Below are 24,896 nucleotides of genomic sequence, written 5' to 3'. Positions count from 1 at the left end.
AGGTAACATATTTATTACAATTTTTTGTAATCATTTTCTGTGAGATAACCTTTAGAGGCATTGAACTCTTCACCTCATGTCTGGTCCCCATTGTCGGGGAAGTTTTTCTAGATCGGTTCCTTTCATATCAAACCACTTTAAAACTCTGAATGACTTGTTTACATTTTAATGCTTAATTACGCATACATTTTTAAATAATAATTAAATAATAACATTAATGCATTTGGTGGAATTCCCCTTTAAGGCACCTTTGAAGCAAAATATTTTCAAAATTTGCTTGTAAAAATATTTTGTAAAAGAAAACAATCAAATCACTGTTTAGGAAAACGTACTCTTTATAACACAAAAGACAATTTGATGAACATGAATCAAATAACTTTACATTATGAGAACCTTTTCAGGAGTACTAAAAACAGTGACAATCACTCATATTAAAAGTAGGCAGTGTACAAGTGCATATACATGTACACAAGGGGGGTATTGTCTGCATTTTTTTTTTGACTCTGATCAAATGCTAACGCCACCTTTCTATACAGGCACTCTCATCAGACTAAAAGGCAGCATCCTCCGGATGGCCTTCCTAGATGCTACTGGGTCCTTCCTGCCCCCGCCCTCTGAGCTGTGGTATGAGCCCAACGCCCCAGCTAACGGTGAGGAGAGAGAGAGGGTGAGGAAGAGACGTCCAGTGTCTGTCTCTCCGTCCACTTCGCAAGAACTGAATGAGCACCAGTACGCCGTGGTGTGCTCAGAGAAACAGGCCAAAGTGATCGCCCTGCCCTCACAAACCTGCATCTTCAAGCACAACATCACCGAGACATCCTTTGTCCTGCGGGCTGATGTGGTACAGACTGGCCCTGGCATCTGTGTGGCCTGCTTCTGTGCAAACGGCCACATCATGACCCTCAGGTAGGTAGCATTAGCCATTACTGAGCCTTGAACCCTTAAAAATCTACAGTTATTATTGTTGTTTTCCTATTTTGTTGGAATACAAAAAGTATTTGCATTGTCATGTAATTAATTATGTTTACATTCAGTTTACATTGTGTCAACGGTTTCAATTTTTTTTTTTTACTTTTTTCAGTTTGTTTAGGCCTGACAGAGTGCATTATATATAGATTAATATGCATTTTCAGTAGGTTAAACCCTCTGCCTATTCCGACCACTCGTCATGGAAACAGAATCTGGGGTAATTGTATTTTTCCAGACAGACAATGCATTTTATGTACATGCCCTGGAGTTCCACACTGTGGCAGAGTGGTACAGTGATGTAAGATAATGAGGTGTCTATTTTCATAGCAAAACACAATCCATCAGAAATCTAAAATGCCATGAGACAGTGCTGTCATTCATTTCTGAAAAGTGTATGTATTTATGGACCTCCACTCAGGAGTTGAAAGCAAAGTATATGTATTAGTATATTGTTTTGCTAATCTAATTTACACAGTTTTCCCTTATCACATGTAGTCAGTCATTAAAGTCAGTGTCTGAAGTTTGCTTCTTTATAACAACAAATAACAAATAACGGAAGCTTATTCCCCTCCACTTAGCATCATACAAACACATGCCTAGATGCATTTGCTTATGTGGTTTCTGACACTGTGTGACATAGTTATCTATTAAAATTGGCAGAAGTGTGTCACATAGCTAAAAGAAGTAGCAGCAGCCACCTAGAAGGCATTTGAGGCAAGTTTAGTATGCAAAAATTTGATTGGCCCTAATATATTTTTTTTTCTAAGTAAAAATAAGTATAAATGATCTACTGAGAACATACTTCTGCACATTTAATGCAAAATTACTTATTTTTTGCTGGATTTAACATACTTGGGGAAAGAAAGAACATAAATTGTGGCCTGTGCAAAAATTGCAGCACACTTTTTCAAATATGTTAAATTCAAATAAATAAAAATTATGCACTAAAATGTGTGGAAAATTTGCACATTTACATTAATATTAAAATCATTAATATTAGTATTTCACTTTAAAAATCAACAGTAATTTCAAGCAAGTTTGTTCAAGTAATTTGAACTTTTGCACATGACTGTATGAGGTAGTTTGCTCATTGTTTATTGGTTGGGTGTAAGCTTCCTTTACTTCCTATCTACCTTAGCCTTGTAGCTCCAGTGCGAAACTAAAGAAAAACTTCAGACATCAGACGTGTTGACTACATTTCTTTAAGGAGAAAATCATGTACATTTGGTTGGTTTAAACATACAGACTCAGGAAGTTTCAAAGTCTCATTTTAAGGAAAGCATACTTGAAGAAAGTTCTGATGATTAAACGCAAAACTGTGTTGCCCTCAAAAGATCCCGCTGCAGTCCTGTGCCGAGGGGAGTGTTTTGGCGATGTGAAAGATTGCTGCTGGCCAGATGTTGACGGAGCATGTGTGCTCATGTTCCGAATCCGCCTATTTTTGGTTTGGAACGTTGTCCTCCCGTCCTATTGTTTGGGAAAGTCAGCGCCGGCAGGGCTGTCGCCAGGGTAACGCAGATGGGAGGAGACACTGTGCCGCGCGCAGATCAGCACTGTCTGGACCTTGTCTGTCTGTGTAGTGATCTCCCGCCGTCTCATAAATCTTCAGCAAGGACAGCAGAGAGCAGGCCAACATCTGCGCGGCGCTCTCTGTCTGTCACAGCCAAGGACAAAGCTATCTGTTCAATCAAATGTCAGAACACTTGATAGCACAGATTCTCTTTTTTTTGGATACTTAGGGTCATAAGTTCTGGTTAGGTAACTGTGCAGATTTGGAGGAAAAGGCTACAGCGTAAGCTCTGTGCTTCACTATGCTTTCCGTTTGTACACCTGAGTGATTTTTAGTTCCCTGGCTCCTAGAGAGGTGTTCTACACTTGTGAAGGACAAATGTTTAATGAACACAAAGGTTCTGGGTTATCCATCCACCTCCACATCTCCAGAACATAATGTGCACTTCACCTTAACTCCTGTTCAGACATGTGGAGGCTCTGTCTGAGCTGCAGTCAGAAAGGACCATCGTGCTTAAGCCTATGCTCAGGAATATTTGCTGTTGCAGTCCAAATCTCAGAGTCTGTATCTGTTCTGTGCCTACAGTTTGCCAGGGCTGAGACCGTTACTGGATGTCAACTACCTGCCACTGACAGACATGAGGATAGCCAGAACCTTCTGCTTTACTAACCTGGGCCAGGCTATGTACCTGACCTCCCCCACTGAGATTCAGAGGATAACGTACAGCCAGGATGTCTGTGAGAATCTGCAGGTCAGTAAAAACAATACAGTGCCTTGAAAATTGGAGTAATAAGCTACAGTGTAGACTAGCTAAACTGGAATAACTTAATTGTAAAACACAGAACCTAATACATAGGATACATAAAAAATCTAATTTAGACAATTTTCCACTTACCCCAAATTACCAACCAAGACAGACATATGCAAAAATTTGAACACTCCTGGTCATATTACAAGTTTTAAGTGAAAATAAGTTAACACATCCTCTACAGAGAACACACTTTAAAATGGCAATTTTCTGCACAGTTTCTATTTATTTGCTAAGTTTAACATATTGGAGAAAAGTAAAAGATAACATGTTAAAAGTGTCATAACTTCTGCACATGCCACGTTATTTTTTTTTCCCCCCAGTATCTTAAGTTCAGCAAATAAATAGTAAACGTCCATAAAAATGTGCAGAAGTGCCTTCTCTGTAAAGGATGTACAACAAACAAACAATTTGACCGGGGTGCCCATACGACTGTAAGTTTTGCATCTTTAGTTTTTCACTTGGGTTACAAGGGTAATGTACCGTGTAATGTAACAATCAATGGAATTATTAGACACTTGCCTCAAACAACGTGGAGAGGTTATCTTAAGTCGACTTACTTTAGCGACATCAGCCTCACCTACATTTGGGGTAACGCTGCACGTCCACTTGTACTTTTTCTTGACACGTTTTGCTGCGCAGGATCCCTCTGCTCACTGCCAGTGGGCGTTTCTATATCGTTTTTGTTGTGGAAATTAACAAACAGCTTCTTTTTTGTTTTTAAGCAGCATAGACTTTTTGTTTTCACGTCTTTATAATTTTCAGAAAGCAGCAGTCACATGTTAGTTCGTGCCAGCTCACTAGCAAGCTACCTTAGCAAGTAATATTAGAGCTGTGTATGATGGAAATTTTGCCTTCCTGCTTGAACGATGTAAACTTTATCTAATCAAGTGTCTTCTCTCCACATCTTCACTGTCAACAGTCATGTATAAAACCAAATATTTTTATCATTATGCTAAACTGTCATGGATTCGAAGAACAGTAAGAGAGTCTTTGTTTTCCCGCTCTATTCTCAGAGAATGTTTTAACGCCTTGTTTGACGTTTGTGACAAAGATGAAGGTCTACTCTTGCCTGGTTAGCTAAATGCAATGCGGCAGCCGCATTTATTTGTATGAAATTGAAATCTGCTGAACTTTTTCTCCACGAACCATTATGTACCATGCAATGCAGCAGAGCTTTCCACTGAAATGAATGGGATGTGATGAGGACACGTTGCAAGTGGACACATACTTTAAGGGAAAATTGTATCAATGTAATTTTTAACTGAACTATGACATGCATGTCACTTTCAGGAGATGCTGGGTGAGCTGTTCACTCCGGTAGAGACGCCAGAGGCTCCAAACCGGGGATTCTTTAAGGGCCTTTTCGGAGGAGGGGCGCAGTCACTGGACAGAGAAGAACTCTGTGAGAATGAAACTTGTTTTCCTTTTTCTGCACATTGCACACAAATTCACAGAAGGGAGACTCAAAACACAGGATGACTTTAAAGTACTTGTGTGGGTGTGTATGCGTGTCTCAGTGAAAGGAAAAAGACCACACAGGCATTTTGGCTGAGGTTATCATCTCTAAACATCTCCGACCGAGAGGAATGGCTGTCCAGGCCCCTGTGCCTAACAATCAGCTCTGTTCTTCAGCTGTGGCCCTCACGAGCATCTTCACTGTGTGTGGTCTGCGTCTTTACACAACGACTGTATTATTCTGTACTACAGCAGTCTTTGGCTCTATCACATCTTTTCCAGAAAAAGACTGCTCCAAGCTTTTCTTGCTGTGGTGACATATCTGTCTCAATTTCAGTTTCATTGCTTAACTTCATTAGCCAAGACTTAGATAGTTTAATTAGATGTCTTACGGATTGAAAGAAAACCATCACAGCCAGGTTTTGAGTCAGAATTGAAATAATAGTTTATAATAAACGTGGAAGCATTGTGCTACATTCAACGAGAAACAACAGCGACAGGATAAGGTGGCAACAGTACAAAAGTCAGTACGGTAAATATAGACAACTGACACAATACACTCTACAATGAACTCTGCAGACAGATAAGTACAAGACAGAAAACATTAAGATGGAGCAAATGTGGAGCCTTTAGCAACAATATTGTTAGATGTAGGTCAGTTTATCCAATTTAACGATGTATACTTAATCCTTAGCAGCAAATACAAATGTGTATTGAGCTCCGTTTCATTGTACTCGGAAGTTGGATTTTATTGAATCTATACTCCCAATTTTGATGTGAATGCATTTCAGTGATTCTTTTTGGGAAAAAATGAATGTTGGCAGCAAACTGTTGTATAATAATAATAATAGTTTGTTTAATTTATAAGGAGTTATATTTATATAATTTTAATATAAATTTATATAATTCACATAACAGCATGACTAAAAATCAGCAGCAAAGAAAAACACACATCTTGCCTGACTTTCTGACTGGGAATTCTGACTTAAGTGACCATTCCTTTGCATAAATCTGGGCCAAGGTCATATTTTCCTGAGTTTTGAGTACAATGTATGCAGCATCAGGTCAGCAGTGCTCAGCTCTGGTAATGGAGGGCCTTGGTCCAGAACACTTTTGTGATTTCCCTGCCGAAACACACCTACTAAAACTTTTAAATAACTGATAAGTTTAGGTATGTTTCATCAGGGAAAACTCCTAACTGTTTTCGACTCTGCCCTTCAGAACTGGAATTAGACACCTCTGCCTAAGTATTGTATGGCTGTGGGTAAAATCTAGGACCACTAATGTTTTAGCTTATTCTGAAATCTCTACATCCCTCCCCCTGTTCTCTGTCTCTTCTCAGTTGGGGAGTCAGGTGCAGGGAAGGCGTCCCGGAGCCTCGCCCAGCACATTCCTGGCCCGGGGGGCATCGAGGGCATGAAGGGGGCAGCATCGGGCATTGTGGGTGACCTGGCTCGCGCACGGATAGCACTAGATGAAAGGGGGCAGAAACTGAGCGAGGTGGAGGAGAGGACAGCGGCTATGATGGCTAGCGCCGACTCTTTCTCCAAGCACGCTCACGAGGTACAAGCCTGATCTTAAATCACATGAAATACATGGGTTTTGCCACATTTAAAAAAAATCGCATCTCATTCTTCCAAGGTTGATGAGTCTACACCAGGGATGTCCAAAGTCCGGCCCCAGGGCCAAATGCAACCTGCGGACAGATTTTAAGTGTGAATATTTAACCTTTAAGACCAAATAAAAAAATGGGGCTTCTTTAATTACTTTATACAGTGATCACTGTACCTTATCACTGTATCTTTGATAGCTCTGATTTTACACACTGATGCATTCACCCTGACCAGTGTGAACATCTGTGCACTGTAACGTCTCTGGCAGCAGATTTATATGTGTGTAAGGGGTTGTGATGATGTAAGGTACTCCTTACGCTTTTTTTACAGGGGTCAACAACTCATTTTCAAAATGGATTGCCAGCAAGATGCCCGGTTTTGATTAATTGCTCCACATGGCTGTATTTTTAATATAATGAAAATTTAATATTTGTAATTATTTGTGAATAATATTTCAGCCCTCATGTATTTTGACATGGTCTGATCTGGTCCTCTTTGAAAAAAGTTTGGATGCGCCTGGTCTACACTGATCAGCTAGCTATGGTGAGGACAGAAAATTGAAAACCTCACTGGTTCCACATTGGCAAAGAGTTACACAAGACTGCATACTATAACCATCTGTCAACAGATTCTGAAATATTCAAACCACCTGGTCTGACAGCTATGCCATACAAAACAATCATGCTTCGGTCAAAGTCACTTAGATCATATTTTTTCCCATTTTGATGTTTGAATGTTAACTGAGGCTCTTGACCTGAGTCAGAATTTTATGCATTGTGCTGCTGACACATGATCAGTTGATTGGATTGCATGACTTGATGGCAGGTGCATGACTGGTTTCCTAATATTTTGTCACTGTGCTATTTTCAGAATGGTTGCTTTGCGTAACAAGATATAATGCAAAAGAAAATCTAAAAATATAAATAATTGTATAATTACATGTGATGTCTTTCCTGTGTTCTGTAGATGATGCTGAAGTGTAAGGACAAGAAATGGTACCAGTTCTGATCTGCGGACCAGCACAGAGCCTAAAGGGACTCAGCCACCTTCCTAAAGAGCATTATCCTCCTCTCATTCTTCTCTCCTCCTCTTCTTCCATCTCTTTTCTGCTGGAACAGTTGGATCCCTCTTTCTTTCTTGGCACAATGTTGAATACTGTGTTGACCTCAGTCCTGCTGTAGGATCTGCAGGGGGGTGTATGAAACATGGACCACAGCTCAAAAAAGATAACAGTACAACCACTACGACAGTGTCTGCTTTTTTGTTGTTTTGTTTCTTTATTATTGCCATCCTCCCTCCTGTGGCGAATTGTCTCTCAAGGGCCGTGCAGTTCCATTTCCTCATATTCACGCTGTCGTTTCTGCGTTCACCTCTGTCCTTCTCACGAGGAACACCAGTGGGGAAAAAAAGACAAACAGAAACAAAATAATACATTTTAAAAAAGAAATAAAAAGAACACTGTAAAAAATCTAAGAGAAACGTAAGTGGGAAAAGTGAGTACATATACATAATTCTACATAAATCTCTATATAAAACTACTAAACTGATCGAAGCCGTGTTAACTGGTGACTGCCGAGTGCACATCAAGAGGATAGCTCACATTTGGAGTAAAGTGGGCAGAGCATTTGAAACGTATCAGTTCACAGGAAGTGATGTCACTGTATTGATGGGCTGTACTAATGAACCCGAGACTCGCTCTCTTTCCCCTTTATCAGGACTCCTCTTGGGTCAGGTTCATGTTGTCATCGTACACCAACGCCATTCCTCTGTTTGTTTGTGGCCCTGTAGTCTCTTCCCTCCCATTTATTTATTTCCTTTTTATTTTGTATTTAATGAGAAGACAACCCCAAAATGTAATGTTTAATATCTATTGTAAATGTTTAATTCAATATTGAAAGCTTTTTGAATGATATTTTGATTCACATTTGGGAATTGTTTGTTAATATAAGTACAATAATACTTTACATTAAAGTACCATCTCCAAAGGGTTTATAATTAGTTGATAGATAATCTAGATATAAATAATTATAGAGAATAATACAGATCCATGGGAATTGTGCATTGACTACTTATAAACCTAGTAGAAAAAAGTATTTTAGATGGTATTTTCATGTGATCTTCTGTCCAGAGGTCCAATGTTGACTTCCAGTGTAAACCTCCCATGAACTTTACTGTGGAAAAGGGCTGGTTTGGTTATAGATAAGGGAAATCTAGATATTGGAAAGTCAAGGCACCATCAAGCTGGAATCATCTAGTATTTGGAATGACAGAAATAGTACACATGTAACACAATCACAGCTCTACTCTGGGAGTGAATAGTTACATGTGTTAAAATGTTTTTTTTTTTTCACCCTTTTTGGCAACTTGTGCCATGTACCCAGTCTACACTGGGATTGTTTTATACTTTATGTTTACTTTATACTTTATAATTTCAGAAGGTTGCACTTTGCTCTGCGTATCTCATTTAGAAGTGCTGGCTTTTTGTTTGAGACATAAGAAGCACTTACGGCACATAGCTGTGGAAATAAAGGAACCTGTACTGTAGACGTTCAGGAATTATTGTATGTTTGATCAAGTTCATATATCAGGTCTGGCCTAAGTTCACCAATCCACACGGAAGATGTCGCATTTGAAACGTGTTGTCCACTTCTGATGGGCTTCACTTGAAGATCAGTGTTTGCCTGTAGGATCCGCATTCTGCTTACTGTTGGAAGGTAAACTGGCCTTACACCAGTGACACATGGGTAATGTAGTCTGCCAATCTTCCTATTGGACTCACAGTCCACAGTTTAGGTCACTTTGGGATGGAGACTTCATCTTGTTATTAAAGCCATACCAGCTGTCGAAATTTGTTTGAAGCCAGTGTGTGCGCCTTTCTCGTGGACAATTGTACATTCAAAAATGGTGAAAAAGAAAGACATTACAGCAATCTCTTATCAATACACTGCTCCATTTTATTCTTGAAACTACTTTCAGTGTGATTATATAAATATGTTTGATTTATGGTGTGCAAGAAAAATGCTGCTATATATGTTTGTGCATAAGAAGACTCATTTGTCTGTCTAGATACTGGTTTTGATGCTTCAAGCTCTCTCTCTCTCTCTCGCCTCTCTGCCCAAAAGTGTTTGCCATTCTGTAAATAAAACTAGTTTGACAATCTGGGACCGTAACACAAAGAGCGGGAGCTGATGAATAAGTGCAGAAACAGTTGCCATATCTTTTCAAACGCCAAAGATTTACTTTTATTGAGTTGTGTAGTCCACTTTTACACCTATCTGTGCCCGACCTCTCTGGAGTTCAGTAGTTGTACTATTGAGGTCTCACCTGTTGTCCTTGGCCTTGTGCCAACAATAAATAGAAGCCTTTTGTGTTTTTATCCGATTCTTTTAAAAAGAAAAAAAGAATGGATAAAAACTGAATTAAGCCAACCTCTTTCAGACTATTAGTGGTTCTATGTGTTTGATTCTATGTGTTACAGTATTCCATGCCAAGTTGTCTGAATATACTGTCATTTATTTCCTTTCTCTTAGTTTGCCAGTCCTGGTTGATTCATTTATGGTTGTCTACGGTCCCTTCTGTCTTCTTAATCATTGTAACATTTCTTTTTTTGTGTATGCCTTGAAAAGAAAGGAACTGTGAGCTGACTCAGACTTGGTGGACAACACATTGTCGGTCCTGTTATCCAGCACATTTGTGTCTTCGTACAGTGGTTTCAGCTTATGAATTGTCTGCATTCACGGAGTGGTGAAGATGATCATGGGTTTGAATAAGAGTGTGTGCTGACCGTGTAATGCTGTGCATGTCTATATACAGAGAGTCTGGAGCTGAAGACTTCGGAGTGTGCCAAGGGGTTTAGCACAAACGAACCAAATCCAGCATTTTATAGAGAGACTAGTATGACTGACTGTGATAGATGGATAACGTTCATGCGTAATCTGCTACAATTTTTTAAGGACTTGGAAGTCATTATGGGAAAACCTGGATGTCCTAGATCCCCACTACCATTGTCAATCAGTAATCTGATCTGTGTGTATGAGTAAATGTTTCAATAATTAATAAGTACAGTGTTTGAGCCACTCTCAGGCTATGTATCCTCTTAAAGCCAGTTTTCAGGTCACACTTCCGGTTTGCTTAATTTCTGATTCATAACGATTTAGTATGCAACGTAAGTGTGGATGTTGGTTGTTAGCCCTTTGTAACCTTCCAAGAAAAAAAAATACTTGAGGAAAATAAGATGTCCGATATTTTTCCCGTCTCTTGTCCTGAATTTTGATTCCTTTTGTTTGTTTTTTTTAACTGTTTATCTTGTCTTTCAGTGAACTGTCAATAATTTTTGTCACCAATTCAGAACATTGTATCTTGAACTAGTATACTTCTGATATGAAGAAGATCCTCTCTCTCATCCTCCATCTTCTGTCCTCCATATAGCGGTTATCAGTGGGTTGCAGTATTTTTCTCATTGTAGCCAATTTTCTTGTACAGTTTTATGCAAATTTCACATGGATGTTTATGAATATCTGCTGCCACAAACGATTTAGAATTTCTGTAGATAGAAATTACTGTGCAATGGGAAATAAAAATAATTTAAAAATCAGTTCTGGTGTGCATTGTGTTGCAAAATAATAATAAATAAAATGAATAATAATTGTCTGCAAAGTCATAGTTCACTTCATAACACTAGCCCAACACATGATACATCTGTAATACCGAAGATGTTATCTATCCATTTGAGGAGGAAAGGAGGTTGTGAGGGAGGTTATTCCAAAGAGGCATGCCATACCCTTTTTTGTAAACTGACAAAACCTTTTTTGTCATGTAACATTTGAGTGATTGGGACAGGACATCTTATTGATGTAGGCTGGTGTAAGCATATGCATTGCACAACGTAATTCATACATTGATATGATTTCACATGCAACTTTTCATGTTCATCATTATGAATTAAGACTTCATGTTCTTTTCTCTAGTACTGAAAGTTTAAAAATCCATCCACAGTTCATACAGAATAAAGCTGCCTGTCCTCACTGTCACAACAACATCTTCCCTCCCACAATTCTCAACCCCAAATTTTATTGAACACAATTAGTTGAGGTAAAACAAAAATGCTTGAAGTCAGAAATGAACTTAACGCATTTAATTAAAGTAAAAAAAAATGCTTCTCTGCAACAATCAGGATTTCTCAGGGATGGGCTTAGAGGCCAAGACTAAACTTAGTTTTAGGTTTGGATTGGTTAGTATATTAGGATAAACTTGGTGGTTTATCCAGCTAGTCCATGAACATTTTTTGTGATTGTGTTGATCCACACATATGAAGAGGTTGGGAACCACTAATGTAGAGCTTAATACTATAAATCAATGAAATACTTAAGTCAGAATATTAATAACATTCATTAGGCTTAGACTAAATTCATACACGGACACCCATGGACGAATGAGGTAAAATATTAAGTATAACTAAGCAGGATATTTAATAAGAAGTAAATTCTTTACTCTTCCAGGTATAGATAGACACTAACAATGTTAACATGACCGATAAGTGCAACAGAATGTAAGCTAAAATGGTATGTTGATGTGTCAGTTGTTATTTTTGAAAATGATTTCTTAAGATTTTGCCATGGGGGCATAAGCTAGTTAGAACGCTAACGTTTTTAGCATGTATGCTAGCCTCCTTAAATGTTTTTGCTAATATTTTCACACTCTACAGAGAAATGTATAACGTATAATTGTAGTAAATGTAGTATGTATAAATGTATAATTCATATCACTTAATAAGTTAACTAACAAGCAAGCAGTGTAGCCAATTAGCCAAATTAGATGCTTTAGTGGCATAAAATGATCAAAAACACAATTATATTGTATTTTTAAATGACGTTAAAGCGGTTATTATGACAGTTGCTGCAGTCTCAAAGAACTGAAAAGTAATTTAAAACTAGAACCGTTGTTGGTTCCCGTTTGCATCAGTTCTAGTCTTTGAACCTGCAGTGGAAAACCGGCCTTAATGTCAGCTCACAGGACAGATTTCAACTACATTACATCACCCTGTTTTACTCTCATAGAGCACCTACATGTACCATTGTTGCGTAATAATGATTATGACGTTGAAGATGATTCCTAACCGATAACCTGCTTTGCATTCTGCTGATTTTAGGAGACCGTGCGCAGAACTGTCGTTAACCTGAATGAAGAAATGATCGAACTCTGAACATCGTGTAGTATTGATCGTGTCCACTAGGAGGCGCGGTAAGCAAAGGAATGTGATGATATCCGATACCTGCACGTTCAAGTACTCCAGTTGACAAGAAGCTAAACCCACATTGCTGTTGAAATATTACTTCTTTGCCAGTGAGACCACGACGTTAAGCCTGACTTCATAAAACGCAATAAACTGATGTCCAGCACTGTGGATGCATGTGTTTTCAATTAGTATCAGTATTTGAATGGGCTAATGGTCCGCCCATTTCTATTCCTGTACTGGGGAAAATCTTTGAAAGTGTGGAGACCATGAATGTGTGCGAGATGAGTCGCGCCGAGAGTGTTGCCTCAGCCAGGCGGTACTTTCAGTTCAGTTCCAGACATCCGAAGTGTTGAATGCCTCTAAAAGCTCTCTCACAAAAAGCTGTTACTTGAAATAGTTATAAATGGACAGCTCGATGTCTGGGACATTGATCTATGGTAGTTTTGTGATAATGTTTTGGCCTAAAACAAATTGTAATAAATTTATTTTAATCTATTCATGGTAAAGGGATACATGAAGGTCGTCGTAAGGCAAAATAGTCCCCAAATAGATCTTATTTTTGAGGTGACAACTATTTTACCACGACATTACCTCGACATTACATATAAACAATTCAAAAGACATGTAGGTTCACTGGTGGTTTTGAATAGTAAATAAACTGGCTGTATTTATGTTGTAGACATGGTGACCCCTGGTTCCCATCACCACCACTGTAAAGAAATCTGAGTCTATGAATAGTTCCTCTACAAATGAAGCATTTCACATCAAACCACTCTGAATGACTCTGTTTTTATCTCAACCACCTAATTATGCAGACATTTTGAAAAATCGGTGGAATTCCCCTTTAAGTTATGCAAATTACTGAGGAGTGTTATTTTGTGAAACGCCGTCCTGAAAGAAAATTAATAAGACCGTAACAGGCGCATAGTTAAAGCCCCACACTCTTCAAACACGTGCTCGAACGGTTGTGAAACACAGGGGGGCGCGGTGGGCGCGTGCGGGACGAACGTCAACGACCAGCCAGCCAGAGGGGAGGGAAGCGTGGAAGGTATAACACCGAGCAGGGAAACAGGCACCGTACTCTTCATCTGTGTGTTGAGTTCCGATTCGCTGTCGCGCCCTCTGTGTTCGTCTGTCTGTAAAAAGTAAAAAGTAAAAGTAAAAAAACGCGGTTCAGCTCTCGAGGGTGTGAAGCTCCGGGGCTTTTAAGAAATGACACGCCGGCAGTGTCGCGCGTGCACCGCGCCTGTTTAAACGGTCGTTCTACTGAGGAGGCGCGAGCCAAAAAAAAAACGACGCGAGCAGCAGAGCTGTCGGCGCGCGCCCTCCACTCCAATCCAAACGAGCTGACCACGCGCGCGCGAACGCGCACCAGACTCGGCAAGAGTTAGCAACCACGCGTCCTGACAACGGCAGGAGGATAGGGGGAGAGTTTTCATTTCTTTTTTCTTTTTTTGTAAACACTCCCTCCCGGCTTGTGACAGTTTTCATTTCAGGAGCTGTTCAGAGTGGTCGACAAATCTCCGCGGCGGTTTCCACGTCTCGTCAGTGAGAAATGTAGCGGCGAGGACGAAGGAGGCGTTCCCGTTTAGACGTGAGCCCGGTCCGTGTGAGCTCTCGGGCCGTTTACCATGGGATTTCGGTGAAGTTGAACGATTTAATCCGCCTCAGGCGAGACACGAGTCACTGCCGCCGAGTTGTCAGTCAGTCAGTGAGCGGTCTGTGACCGAAGCGGTACTGTTGGCTCTCTCTCGTCGATATTTCTCATTCACTCGTTTTGTTTACCTTTTGGTTCTCCACACAAACAGAAGCAAGTTGTCTCTTTACAGCAGCGCTTAAATGTTGGTGTACCCACGCTGACTGAGATGTCGAAGAGGAGGAGTAAAAAAGGTGAGCTCGACACCTTTTGACCTAATATTTAGTCGAGATTTGACAGCTAGCAGCTTTCTCTGCGCTAACTAGCCTAACTGTTCCCGGAGGAGCTGGGAACCTGTAGGCTGGGCAGGTAAAAGCTGAAGGTGCTTAGCCTTTAGTGACAGACTCGAGTTCACAGCACAGCGCGGACAAGCCTGCTTTTAGCCTCGCCACAATGATGAGCAGTGGGCCAAACATCGTGTACGAGTGGCTGAAAACGCTTCAGCTGTGTCAGTATGTCGAGGCTTTCGTAGACAACGGCTACGACGACCTGGAGGTGTGTAAGCAGATCGGAGAGCCGGACTTGGACGCTATCGGCGTGTTCGCGCCGCACCACCGCAGGAGGATCCATGAGGCAGTGAGGCGTCTGAGGGAGGAGGATAGAGAGACTGCCTCAGGACTCTACTTTACCTTGGAGCCCATGCCCCCGGCCCCAGCCTTGGAGTCCAGACTGCGGGGCTCCAGGTCGTGGACGGAGGAAAGCAGCAGCATCGCGGCCCGCGGGGGGGCGCCGAGGAACCGGACCCTGGGGCACCACCGCAAGGAGCTGGTGATCTACCCCAAACTGAAGCTGAAGATCATGATCAGGGACAAGCTGGTCAGAGATGGGATTAACCTCGCCAGACCTCCCTATTCAAACAAGGTAACGGGAGGGTTCGTTGGGGGGGGGGCTGGTAATCTGCCCTTTCTTGCGTGACCAGCAGACTGTTTCACAAAGCCAGGCTGTAGTTAGCCAGATAAAGCCAAAGTCAAGTCTGTCCAACAGGAGTACAAGCCAGGGACATTCGTGTTGGACAGCCCTCACTTTGGGCTGAAACTCTGAATATCCCCATGGGTTTTTCAGTCAGCCGGATAACAAACCAAAGGTTGAACCTCTTCAGTAGGACAGTGGAGTGGCTCCCATGCATGATCTGATTGAGTAACCCTGCAGTGTTTCTTAAACCTGTTCATTTGAACCCACAGCAATGCACAGTTTCACTAATTCCCTATATTCCCTGCCTCAGCTTGATCCTGCTCATCAGCTTACTATCAAGCCCTTGAGGAACTGGATCAGGTGTGTTGGGGCAGAGCGTTGCTTAAACTGTGCATGGCTGTTGGTTGGCAGGAAAAGAATAAAAAAACAGTGGCTGTGACCAAACCATGTATTACCATATACATAGTATGTAAAATTAGTACATAATTGTTAGTAGTGCATTCATTTGTGTAGTATGTATAGTATGATAGTATGTGCTTTTCAACACAGCAGCAACAGCAGGGAAAATAATGCAGTAAAAATGCAATAGGCATGCTTTTTTGGGATATCAGCACATTAAAGTGCATATTTAGGCCTGTTTAAGTGGAATTAATTTAGTGCTGTATGTGAAATGTTGAAGAAAAATTGTATATAGGTTTTTCAGTTTAAATCATAGTTTAGGTGTAGCACTACTTGTTCTTTTTTTATCTGTTCCACCTTAGCGAACTTCATAATAACTAAATATGGTGATGCGTCAATGCCTTAACATATCATGATTTTTTTATATTTTTGCCGTATCGCCCACCCCTAATATGCAGCACAGGGGTAGTCCACTGCAGCAGGAAAAGATATTCAGCAATAAGTATTAGGATTTGGCAATCCTCATTTTGGGCTTAATTTATTCAGAGATATCTTTCTTTGTGAAACACTCCACAGGTGTTGATATACAAGTTCTTAGTTAAAAGGTGGCATGAGTGTCTAGCATACTTTGAGTCTACATAGTACTCCAGAAAAATGAATGTTCATCAAGTAGAAGACAAACACTACCCATGTGCCACATTACATCTAGTCCAGGAGTGTCCAATCTTATCCGCAAAGGGCCGATGTGGCTGCAGGTTTTCACTCAAAACAAGCTGAAGCACACCTGATTCCACTAGTCTAATCATGACATGTTTTAGGCTGACTGAAAAGGGCAGGCTGTGTGTGTGTGTGTGAGTGAATGAGAGAGAGATAGAGATATAGAGATAGAGATAGAGATGATGGATTGAATGGGAAAATCCAGTATTGTTCTTCGCTACGTCATAAAAGGGTGAAAGTGATGTAATCAGTTAAACTGCAGGTGTACCTATTTTAATCTTAGGTGTGATCTAAGTCTAATCTTTCATACTCTTATACAGTACGTTCCTTGGAACATAAATCATAAAGCATTGTTTCCCAACTGAAGGTCCACCTACACATGCATAGCTAATTATCAACTCATTCTTGAGCTGAATCAGGTATGATAATGCAGGAAATCTGTAGGTGGACAGTAGGGCTGGAGTGGCAGTGTACTGCCATAGAGATCTCTTGAAAGATTTCTCAGGCCTATGGTGAAGGCGTTCAAATACCAGATCTTTTCAGTTATCCTGACTACTTACCAGAACATGACAGGGACATGTTTACCACTGTGTTGCATCACCTTTTAACAACACTTTGTAAACGTTTGGGAACTGAGAAGACCAATTGCTTTAGTTCTGAAAGTGAAATGTTTTCCCATTCTTGCTTGATATAGGATTTCAGATGCTCAAAAGTTCGGGGTCTCCTTTCTAGTATTTTTCATTTTGTAATGCGGCAAATGTTTTCAGTGGGTGACAGGGCTGGACTGTAGGGTGGCCGGTTTAGCACCCAGACTCTTTTGCTACGGAGCCATGCTGCTTGTTGTACAGAATAGTGTAGTTTGGCATTGTCTTACTGACATAAGCAAGGCCTTCCCTGAAAACGATGTTACCTGCATGGCAGCATATGTTGCTCCAAAACCAATGAACCGTTATTTAGCATTAATGGTGACTTCACAGCTGTACAAGTCACCCATGCCGTATGCACTAATACACGCCCACTTTATCATGGATGCTGGCTTATGAACTGTGTGCTGATAATAAGCCGGACGGTCCCTGTCCTCTTTAGCCTGAAGGATGCGGCGTCCATGATTGCAAATATAATTAAAAATTTTGATTCGTCGGTCACAGGACACTTGTCCACTTTGCCTCAGTCCATCTTAAATGAGCTCAGGCCCAGAGAAGGTGGCAGTATTTCTGGATCCTGCTTATGTAGCTATTTGTTTGCATGGTAGAGATTTAACTTGCATTCGTGGATGCATCGATGAACTGTGATTATAGACAGTGGTATTCTTAAGTGTTCTTGAGCCCATGCAGTGACTTCCACTACAGAATGTGTCTGTTTTCAATGCAGTGCTGCCTGAGGGCCCGAAGATCATGGCCAGCCAGTATTTGTTTTCGTCCTTGTGCTTTGTATACAGAGAATTCTCTGGATTCTCTGAATCTTTTGATGATATTATGAATCACAGATGATGATATCCTCAAGTTCTTTGCTATTTTACATTGAGAAACGTTATTCTTGAATTGTTGCACTACTTTACCTGTGCAGTCTTTTACAGAGTGGTGAACCCCCTCCCCATCTTTACTTCTGAAAGACTCAGTCTCTCTGGGATGCTTTTTTTATACCCAATCATGTTACTGACATGGTGCCAGTTAACCTATTTTATTTTTATTTTTTTTTTTACACAACTTTACCAGTCTTTTGTTGCTCCATCACAACTGTTTCAAAATGCGGTGCTGGCAACAGGTTTATATTTTTCGGAAAACAATAAAATTTCTCAGTTTCAACTCTTTATATGTTGTATTTGTACTACTTGCAATTAGGTATAGGTCTTAAATGATTTACATATCAATGCATTCTGTTTTTTTTGTACATTTTACATAGTGTCCCAAATTTTTTTGAAAATGGGGTTGAAGTTTACTAATTTTGACTGCTCTAATAAACTGAAATACTACCTCATTAACATAAGGCTCTGTTTCTTTTGCTGTATTGAGAAATGCAACAAACCAAAATGACTTATGCATTTTGTTAATTATTACACCCATACTAATTCTACTATCGTTGAAGATTTGTTTAGGTGACGCAGGTTTTTTCAGAAATATGCACAGTTAAGTCAGTCATTGGTATTCGGTCTGTTGCATGAGAACAGGTCTTAAGTGAGCAACAGCTTGCCGACTCTTACATAAAAGCTGCATGGACAGAAAAGACGGCATGACTCTCGGCATGGCTCTTTATAGCTCTTGCCAGCAGGATCCTTAAGTAGCAGATTGAATTTGCAGAAATATTTGTGTGATTCAGGTGTAATTCAGTGTCTTCTTGAAGTGCACTTACTATTTCTGAACTCGCTTCAGCAGCTTTGAGATGTGCCATAACAGGGTTACTGCTGAAGAGATAATTAGATAATTTTTAGCGCTTATCATTCTGGTGTTATGTAGGACAAATCCAGCAACTTTAGCTAAATGACATCAACAAATAGCAGATGAATCTGAACCTTTTTAAAATAATATACAGTGTGATTTCAAGCTGGGTTAATCACATCACTGACAACCTGATCAATCAAGAGGTTGAGGTCATAACAATGACATCACTCTGCTTGACTGTAATTATAGAGGGGAAATTGACTTATGATGATTCTCAGTTCATACACTTTAATTATTTCTGATTGTTTTGGTTTGAGAGCTGGTGAAGGCGCCATGTGGATTATCTAGATGAAACAGTGTAGAGGGAGTAGCCTGGTCTGTGATCAGAGTGCATAGCCTTAAACACCACTCACCACACCCTTCTATATACACATACACAGACACACACACACACACCTCTTCGCTCCAGAAACCCTCTCTGTGAGTCAGCGAAGTTCTGCAATACGTAAGCATCGATTAATTACCTTATGGGTTTAAGTTCATCGAGTATCTAGTGCAGTTGCATTAGCCTGTGTACAGTTGTGGCCTAGTTAACTTAACCATAAAACTGTTATGTTGAAGCAACTAGTGTGTTCCGTTCTGGAGACAGCTGCCTGACTAGTCACTGCCTTCAAAGGCACCTCTCTTGTTGAACAGTACTGAAAAGGTACCTTAGCGGGCATCGCTTTCCAGACAGCACTTCAGAAACGCCATACATCATAACTTTCACTGCGCTGTACACGTTTTATCTGTTTACTCGCAGTCACTGGTTAGCTTACACTCACCTCCAACTGTAAATCACCTCAGTGTAAAAGGAAGGCTCTGAATCTGCAGCAGCAGTTTTCCTGTATTAACACCGCTGTGGAAATTTGTGTGTGAGTAACAGGTATCTTTAAGGAGTCATACCTGTCGTGATATACTCGACTCAATGCCCCAGATAAATACAGGTAATTGTGACTATTATTTTGTGAATCATTTCGGTTCATTCACTGTCCTCATCCACCTTAAATAACTTGCTTTATTTCCAACGCACAAAGGATAAAAAAGGCACTCAGAAAAAAGGATCGCATACAATTTGTTAAACTGGCTAATATGATAATAATAACATATCAGGTCAGTTTTTGCCCTGAGTTCCTAAGTAGGTATTTTATTTTCAAGAGCTAGCCTATGTTTTGTGTGAGTGTTAAAGGGGAATTCAATGTTTCACAAGTTCTGCATAATTGAATTGTTATGATGCAACCAAAGTCATTCTGAGTGGTTAGATGCGCAGTTCTATAGATTTACTGAGTCAGGACTGTTCACAGCAGGGGTGATAGGAAGCAGACGTTCAAATTGTTTCATGACCCTTAAAGCTACATCACAAAAAGTTATAATATGAAGTGGCAGCGGACAGATTGCCCAATGCCTGAGACATTGTTTTATGATAGTTTTGGCCTAAAACATTTATTTATTTATTTATTTATTTATTATTTATTTGTATGCTTGCTTGCTTGCCTGCTTGCTTGCTTGCTTACTTACTCACTCTCTGTGGAGAGGTACATGCAGGGCATTAGCGCCCAAAAGAAAACACCAGATTTACCCCATATCACATTATGATTACACATAAAAATGTTTCATATAAAGCTCAGAAGACGTAGGTTCACTGGTCATTTTGAACAGCTGTTTTCTTGTTGTAGACCTTGCAACCCCTGGTTCTTATAACTACCATTGTAAAGAATTCTGAGTCTGTAACTTTCTATACAATGCACCATTTCACATCAAACCACTCTGAAATACTGTGTTTACATCTTAACTATTGAATTCTCTAGAATTCTTAATTAACCCTTCCATTGAAAGGATGTCTTGTTCATTAGCACTTTTTGTCTCCTGGTGTATGTGTGTGTGTGCTTTAAACAGCTAAACAATTAAAATATGTTTAAGCAAACTAGCCATATGTTGAAGCAGAATGGGTAGTGCACTATTATAGTGTGTAAAATGGTTTGATGATTTATGAGGTGGCAATGTAGTGTTAAATGTGAGAAAAGGACTGCAGTATATAGTTCGGTTCCCATGTGATTCTGTTGAAGTCTTAAAGCAGCAGTCATTATGTTTTTGAGAGAAGATTCACAATGCTGTCTTCGATTTGTTTATGGAGCAGTGTTTTAATGAGATACCAATTATTCTTTTTATTTTTTCCAATAGAACCATTGACCTGTGCTGGTACGTCTTACTGTAGTAACGGTTCATGAATATTTTGTGCATAATAGATGGCATAAGTTAATGGCACCTTTTATCATCATTTTAGAATAGCCTGAACACTGAGTGGAGGTTTTTAAGAGTTTGATAAAAATGTCATCAAATTTTATTTTATAGGTCTTTATTTTTATTGTAGGAAAAGTTAAATTAAAAGCTAATGCCCCATGACATGTATAGATTGTAACATTTAGGCTGCTAAGTTGATAATGATTGGAAAAGTTGTGTGACGCTTTTAAGTGCTGCGTAGTTTCATTGTTTCCTGAGGGGAAATGAGCTCACATGTATGCACACACATTTGAATCCCAAGACTGTGTTCACCTGAGTCAGTTTGAATTTAATGGATCTCCTTATTATCATCTGTGAGCTCAACTGTCAAAATATTTTCTTGCAAAAAACATTTGGTTTGCATCTGTTCAGTGCAGAAGGTGCGTTTACTCTTTAAACATGTGCTTTATTTGTTCTTTATGGCAGTGGTCTGTTTATCTACAAATAGATGACTGCATTTATTGTTTATTGCTGTGCTCTGAATACCCCATTAAGAGTAGCGCAGATCCTCTAAAGGTCCGTGGAGTGCTTGCCTGCTCAGAGGCCTGTCTGTAATGCCACAAGGGCTCTTCAGGGAACAATAAATGCCTGTAGTGCTTCAGGACGCAGCACACATCCACACACTGATTATGTGAACGGCTGTAAAAACCTGTCTGTATCAGAGCAGAGCACAGCAAAAACACATCAGTCTTGACTCAGCGTATCTCAGGGTCATACTGACCACACACACAAACAGAGGCGTGCACAGACACACATTCCAATATTATGGGTATAAATTGTATACACATACCCTTGATGTGCACTGTGTCATTTCATATAACGCTTCAGAACCATGATGACAGGGCAGATCACTGGAATATGTTAAAAATGGCCCTTAAATACATCTATGCTATTTTGTGCCCTTGCGTTTTATCCTCCAGTCCTTGAAAATATGCCCTTTAATGGACCGAAAAACAGTAATCACTATGAAGAACACATGACACAGCTATAGACACATAGATAGGCAGGGTAATAAACTGTCCTCAGATGGACCCCCTGTTGTTGCCCAAAATGACGCTATTGGAAACTTTAAGGAGCTTAAGTTATAGATTAGCCTATTGCTAAAAGAACTGCTGTCTGAGCAGTCACATCACACCACACCACACCACAACTCACTTTTCACACATTTGTGGTAGGCAAGACATCATCATCCAGACAACAAGGAAATAGTGGCAAGGAAGGGAAGTAGCAGAAAGAGCAAGAAGGAGATGGTGAAAAAGCAAGTGGGAGTTTAAATTCAATTTCCAATTTCATTTCATTTTTGCACAACCTTTTCATTATGTCATTTTCACTCTCTCCCCCCAAGAAATCCCAGAGCTGTTAGTAGGCTGCCCCGGACATCTCTCTCTCTCTCTCTCTCTCTCACTCTCTCTCTCTCTAATCTATTTCTGTTTGGTCTCTGCTCCTTCTCAACATTGTGGAGTTGTCGTTTCTCATTCATACTGCTCTAAAGTCAGTGAGCTAACACTGCAGCTGATTGAATTTTGGTTTAATTTTCACAGTGTGTGTTTCATTCCCAGTACCGTTCTCTCCTACAGCCTGAGAGGCTGTAGATTAGAATCAGCATGACTGCCAGAAAGCATACGACCCAGCAAATGAGCGATTATGGATTACAGCATCTCTAAAGTGCTGTGCATAAACAGGATTGTGAGGCTCTTGATAAGTCTTTCAGTGCTGTATGGTTTCTGTTTCAGATGTGATGTTTTTTTGCCTAATGCTAATCATTAATTCTCGTATTGGAATGAATGTTTTACCGAGTTGGTAGGGGACCAAATGTCACCGTATGGAGCAATGCTTATTTCCACAAAATGTAGCTTTTACTTGAGCTGACAAAATATTTTCTTTGTTTTACTAAGGTTATTGGTTGGGTTTAAGTAAGGGAATAGCAGTAGTAAACTACAGTACTACATGGGTCAATGTAAAACCCAGTAATGAGCCACAATAAGATGCAAGTCAATGTAAAACCCAATACTGAACTGTCTATAGGCCAATGTAAAACCCAGTATTGAGTAATAGTAATAGGTAGGTCAAATTAAAACCCAATATTTAGCATGCTAATACATAGATCAGTATAAAATTTAATACTGCGTCACAGTAATACATCGGTCAGTATACAATCTAAAAGCTAGAGCTAAAGTAATACAGAGGTCCATGTAAAACTCAATACTGAACCATAGTAATACACATGTCAATGTGCTGAGTTGCCATGAGCAGTTGCAGTTCTCTGCAGTGATCATTCGGGACACATCTGAAGCATCTTCTGTCTTCCTTCCTACAAATTACTTTGCTCAGCGCTTGCAGCATTCTATATGTGTGCCTGCAGAAAAGCTTTTTTTTGTATTATTGAAAACATAGATTCCACGTTTTTGAACAGTAGTGTGTTATTTTGACCATTTCATTTTGTAAGTTCTCAAAGCCCTGTGATTAGTTCCTGTACAGCCACGTGAGGTAATGACTTAATAGAAGGTTACAGAAATAGAAGACACAATGACTGTTCTTCACTTAACCTACATCCAGCACACAGACATTTTCCTTGAACAACACTTCTGCCTCCTCTTGTGAGGTATCTTGTTTCGTAATTCCGAAGGAACTCTGTAAATGTTGCCATGGTGACATCTGTATAAATACTCTCCTAAAAGGGGAGAAAATGGCCTCCAGTGTAATGAATTAAATTTTTGATGATTTATTGTACTCTGTTGAAGGGCTGTGGAGAATCCACTTTCTCTGAATATATTTATTCAGTATAATGATCAGCGTAGTTATAATGGCACACAGTGGAAAAAGGTGTGTGTGTGTGTGTGTGTGTGTTTCTGGTGTAGAAATCCATCTAGTGCCTCTGTGATCTTGGGCGAGCATGATGATGCTGCTGATGTTCAGACCACTTCTTTTCAGTCTGCAGAAAGAGAGGTCAGATGAAATTGAGGGGAGCAGTTGCCGTGGCAACGATGCAGCGTGCTAAAGCTTTCAGGCAGGGATGAGCACCAGTCTGTAGACTCATCTTAAAATAAAATCCAGGTGTTCTGAAAGGTGACTATAGCAAACAGGGATATCAATTTACAAAGTTACTTTCCACCCTGGACAAAACATTTATGCAACATATTGGTCACTTCTTTTTTTTATAGGAGACATCAAGTGTATTTTTGCCTTCTTTCTTTTCTCTCTCTCTCTCTCTCTCGTCTCTCTTTTTCTGTGTGTGTGTGTGTGTGTGTGTGTGTGTGTATCAGGGTGGCAGCCCTGGCCAATATGACAGACTTGACTGCCACAGGACATGGGAGCCTGCTGTCTGCTGAATCATGCCACTGAATCATCAAACATACACGCTGAACTTCCCCTCCCCCATGCCACACACAAACATAGCTGTGGGCATAATGTTTTTCCATGTGTGTGCTAGAATTTAGGTCAGTGTAGGCCTTTGGCTTTGTTATCTCACTCTACTTTAATTGTCCCACTAATGTGTCTGTTACTGTAGATTTTCAGTGCTTATTCAACCTGATGACCCTCATGACCTCTGCTAAAAGCTGGACTCATCTCACTACAGGCCAGTTCTCATTTACATGTGATACACGTCTGGTTTATCACAACCGCTGCATATGAGCACACAGAGCACACACTTACATTCACACAGGACTTTCACAGATTGCTTCTCCTAACCTTTACTGTCAAACCTTGTCCAGCATGTCTGAAGTGTTATGAAGTGCTGGAGAGCTTCATGCAGTTATATCAACAGCAGCAGATGCAAATGTAGCAAACATGTAATTGGTCTGTGATGGCTGGAAATATAATTAAATCAGAAAGACCAGTGTTGAATATTAATTGAGTTAATTGATATCTGGGTATGCATAG

General features: G+C 40.1%; 2 protein-coding genes across 2 annotated transcripts in view; both read left to right on the top strand.

Moving 5' to 3' along the window:
* stxbp5a (syntaxin binding protein 5a (tomosyn)) overlaps window positions 1-7,792 on the top strand; it is a 122,099-nt gene extending 114,307 nt beyond the window's left edge. The window contains exons 23-27 of the mRNA XM_036582305.1: window positions 537-906; window positions 3,065-3,230; window positions 4,581-4,692; window positions 6,088-6,308; window positions 7,325-7,792. Coding sequence (XP_036438198.1) covers window positions 537-906; window positions 3,065-3,230; window positions 4,581-4,692; window positions 6,088-6,308; window positions 7,325-7,366 — 911 coding nt within the window. The 3' untranslated portion in view covers window positions 7,367-7,792. The remainder of the gene's footprint in view (window positions 1-536; window positions 907-3,064; window positions 3,231-4,580; window positions 4,693-6,087; window positions 6,309-7,324) is intronic.
* A 6,109-nt stretch (window positions 7,793-13,901) lies between these two features.
* The window catches only part of sash1a (SAM and SH3 domain containing 1a), a 330,642-nt gene continuing 319,647 nt past the window's right edge, over window positions 13,902-24,896 (top strand). Inside the window, 1 exon segment of the mRNA XM_036582303.1 lies at window positions 13,902-15,150. Coding sequence (XP_036438196.1) covers window positions 14,683-15,150 — 468 coding nt within the window. The 5' untranslated portion in view covers window positions 13,902-14,682.

The sequence above is a fragment of the Colossoma macropomum genome, unplaced genomic scaffold (genome assembly GCF_904425465.1).
Source record: "Colossoma macropomum unplaced genomic scaffold, Colossoma_macropomum, whole genome shotgun sequence".
Taxonomy (NCBI): Eukaryota; Metazoa; Chordata; class Actinopteri; order Characiformes; family Serrasalmidae; genus Colossoma; species Colossoma macropomum.
Note: the sequence above shows the minus strand (reverse complement) of the source record. Positions and strands in the feature narration are given on the sequence as shown.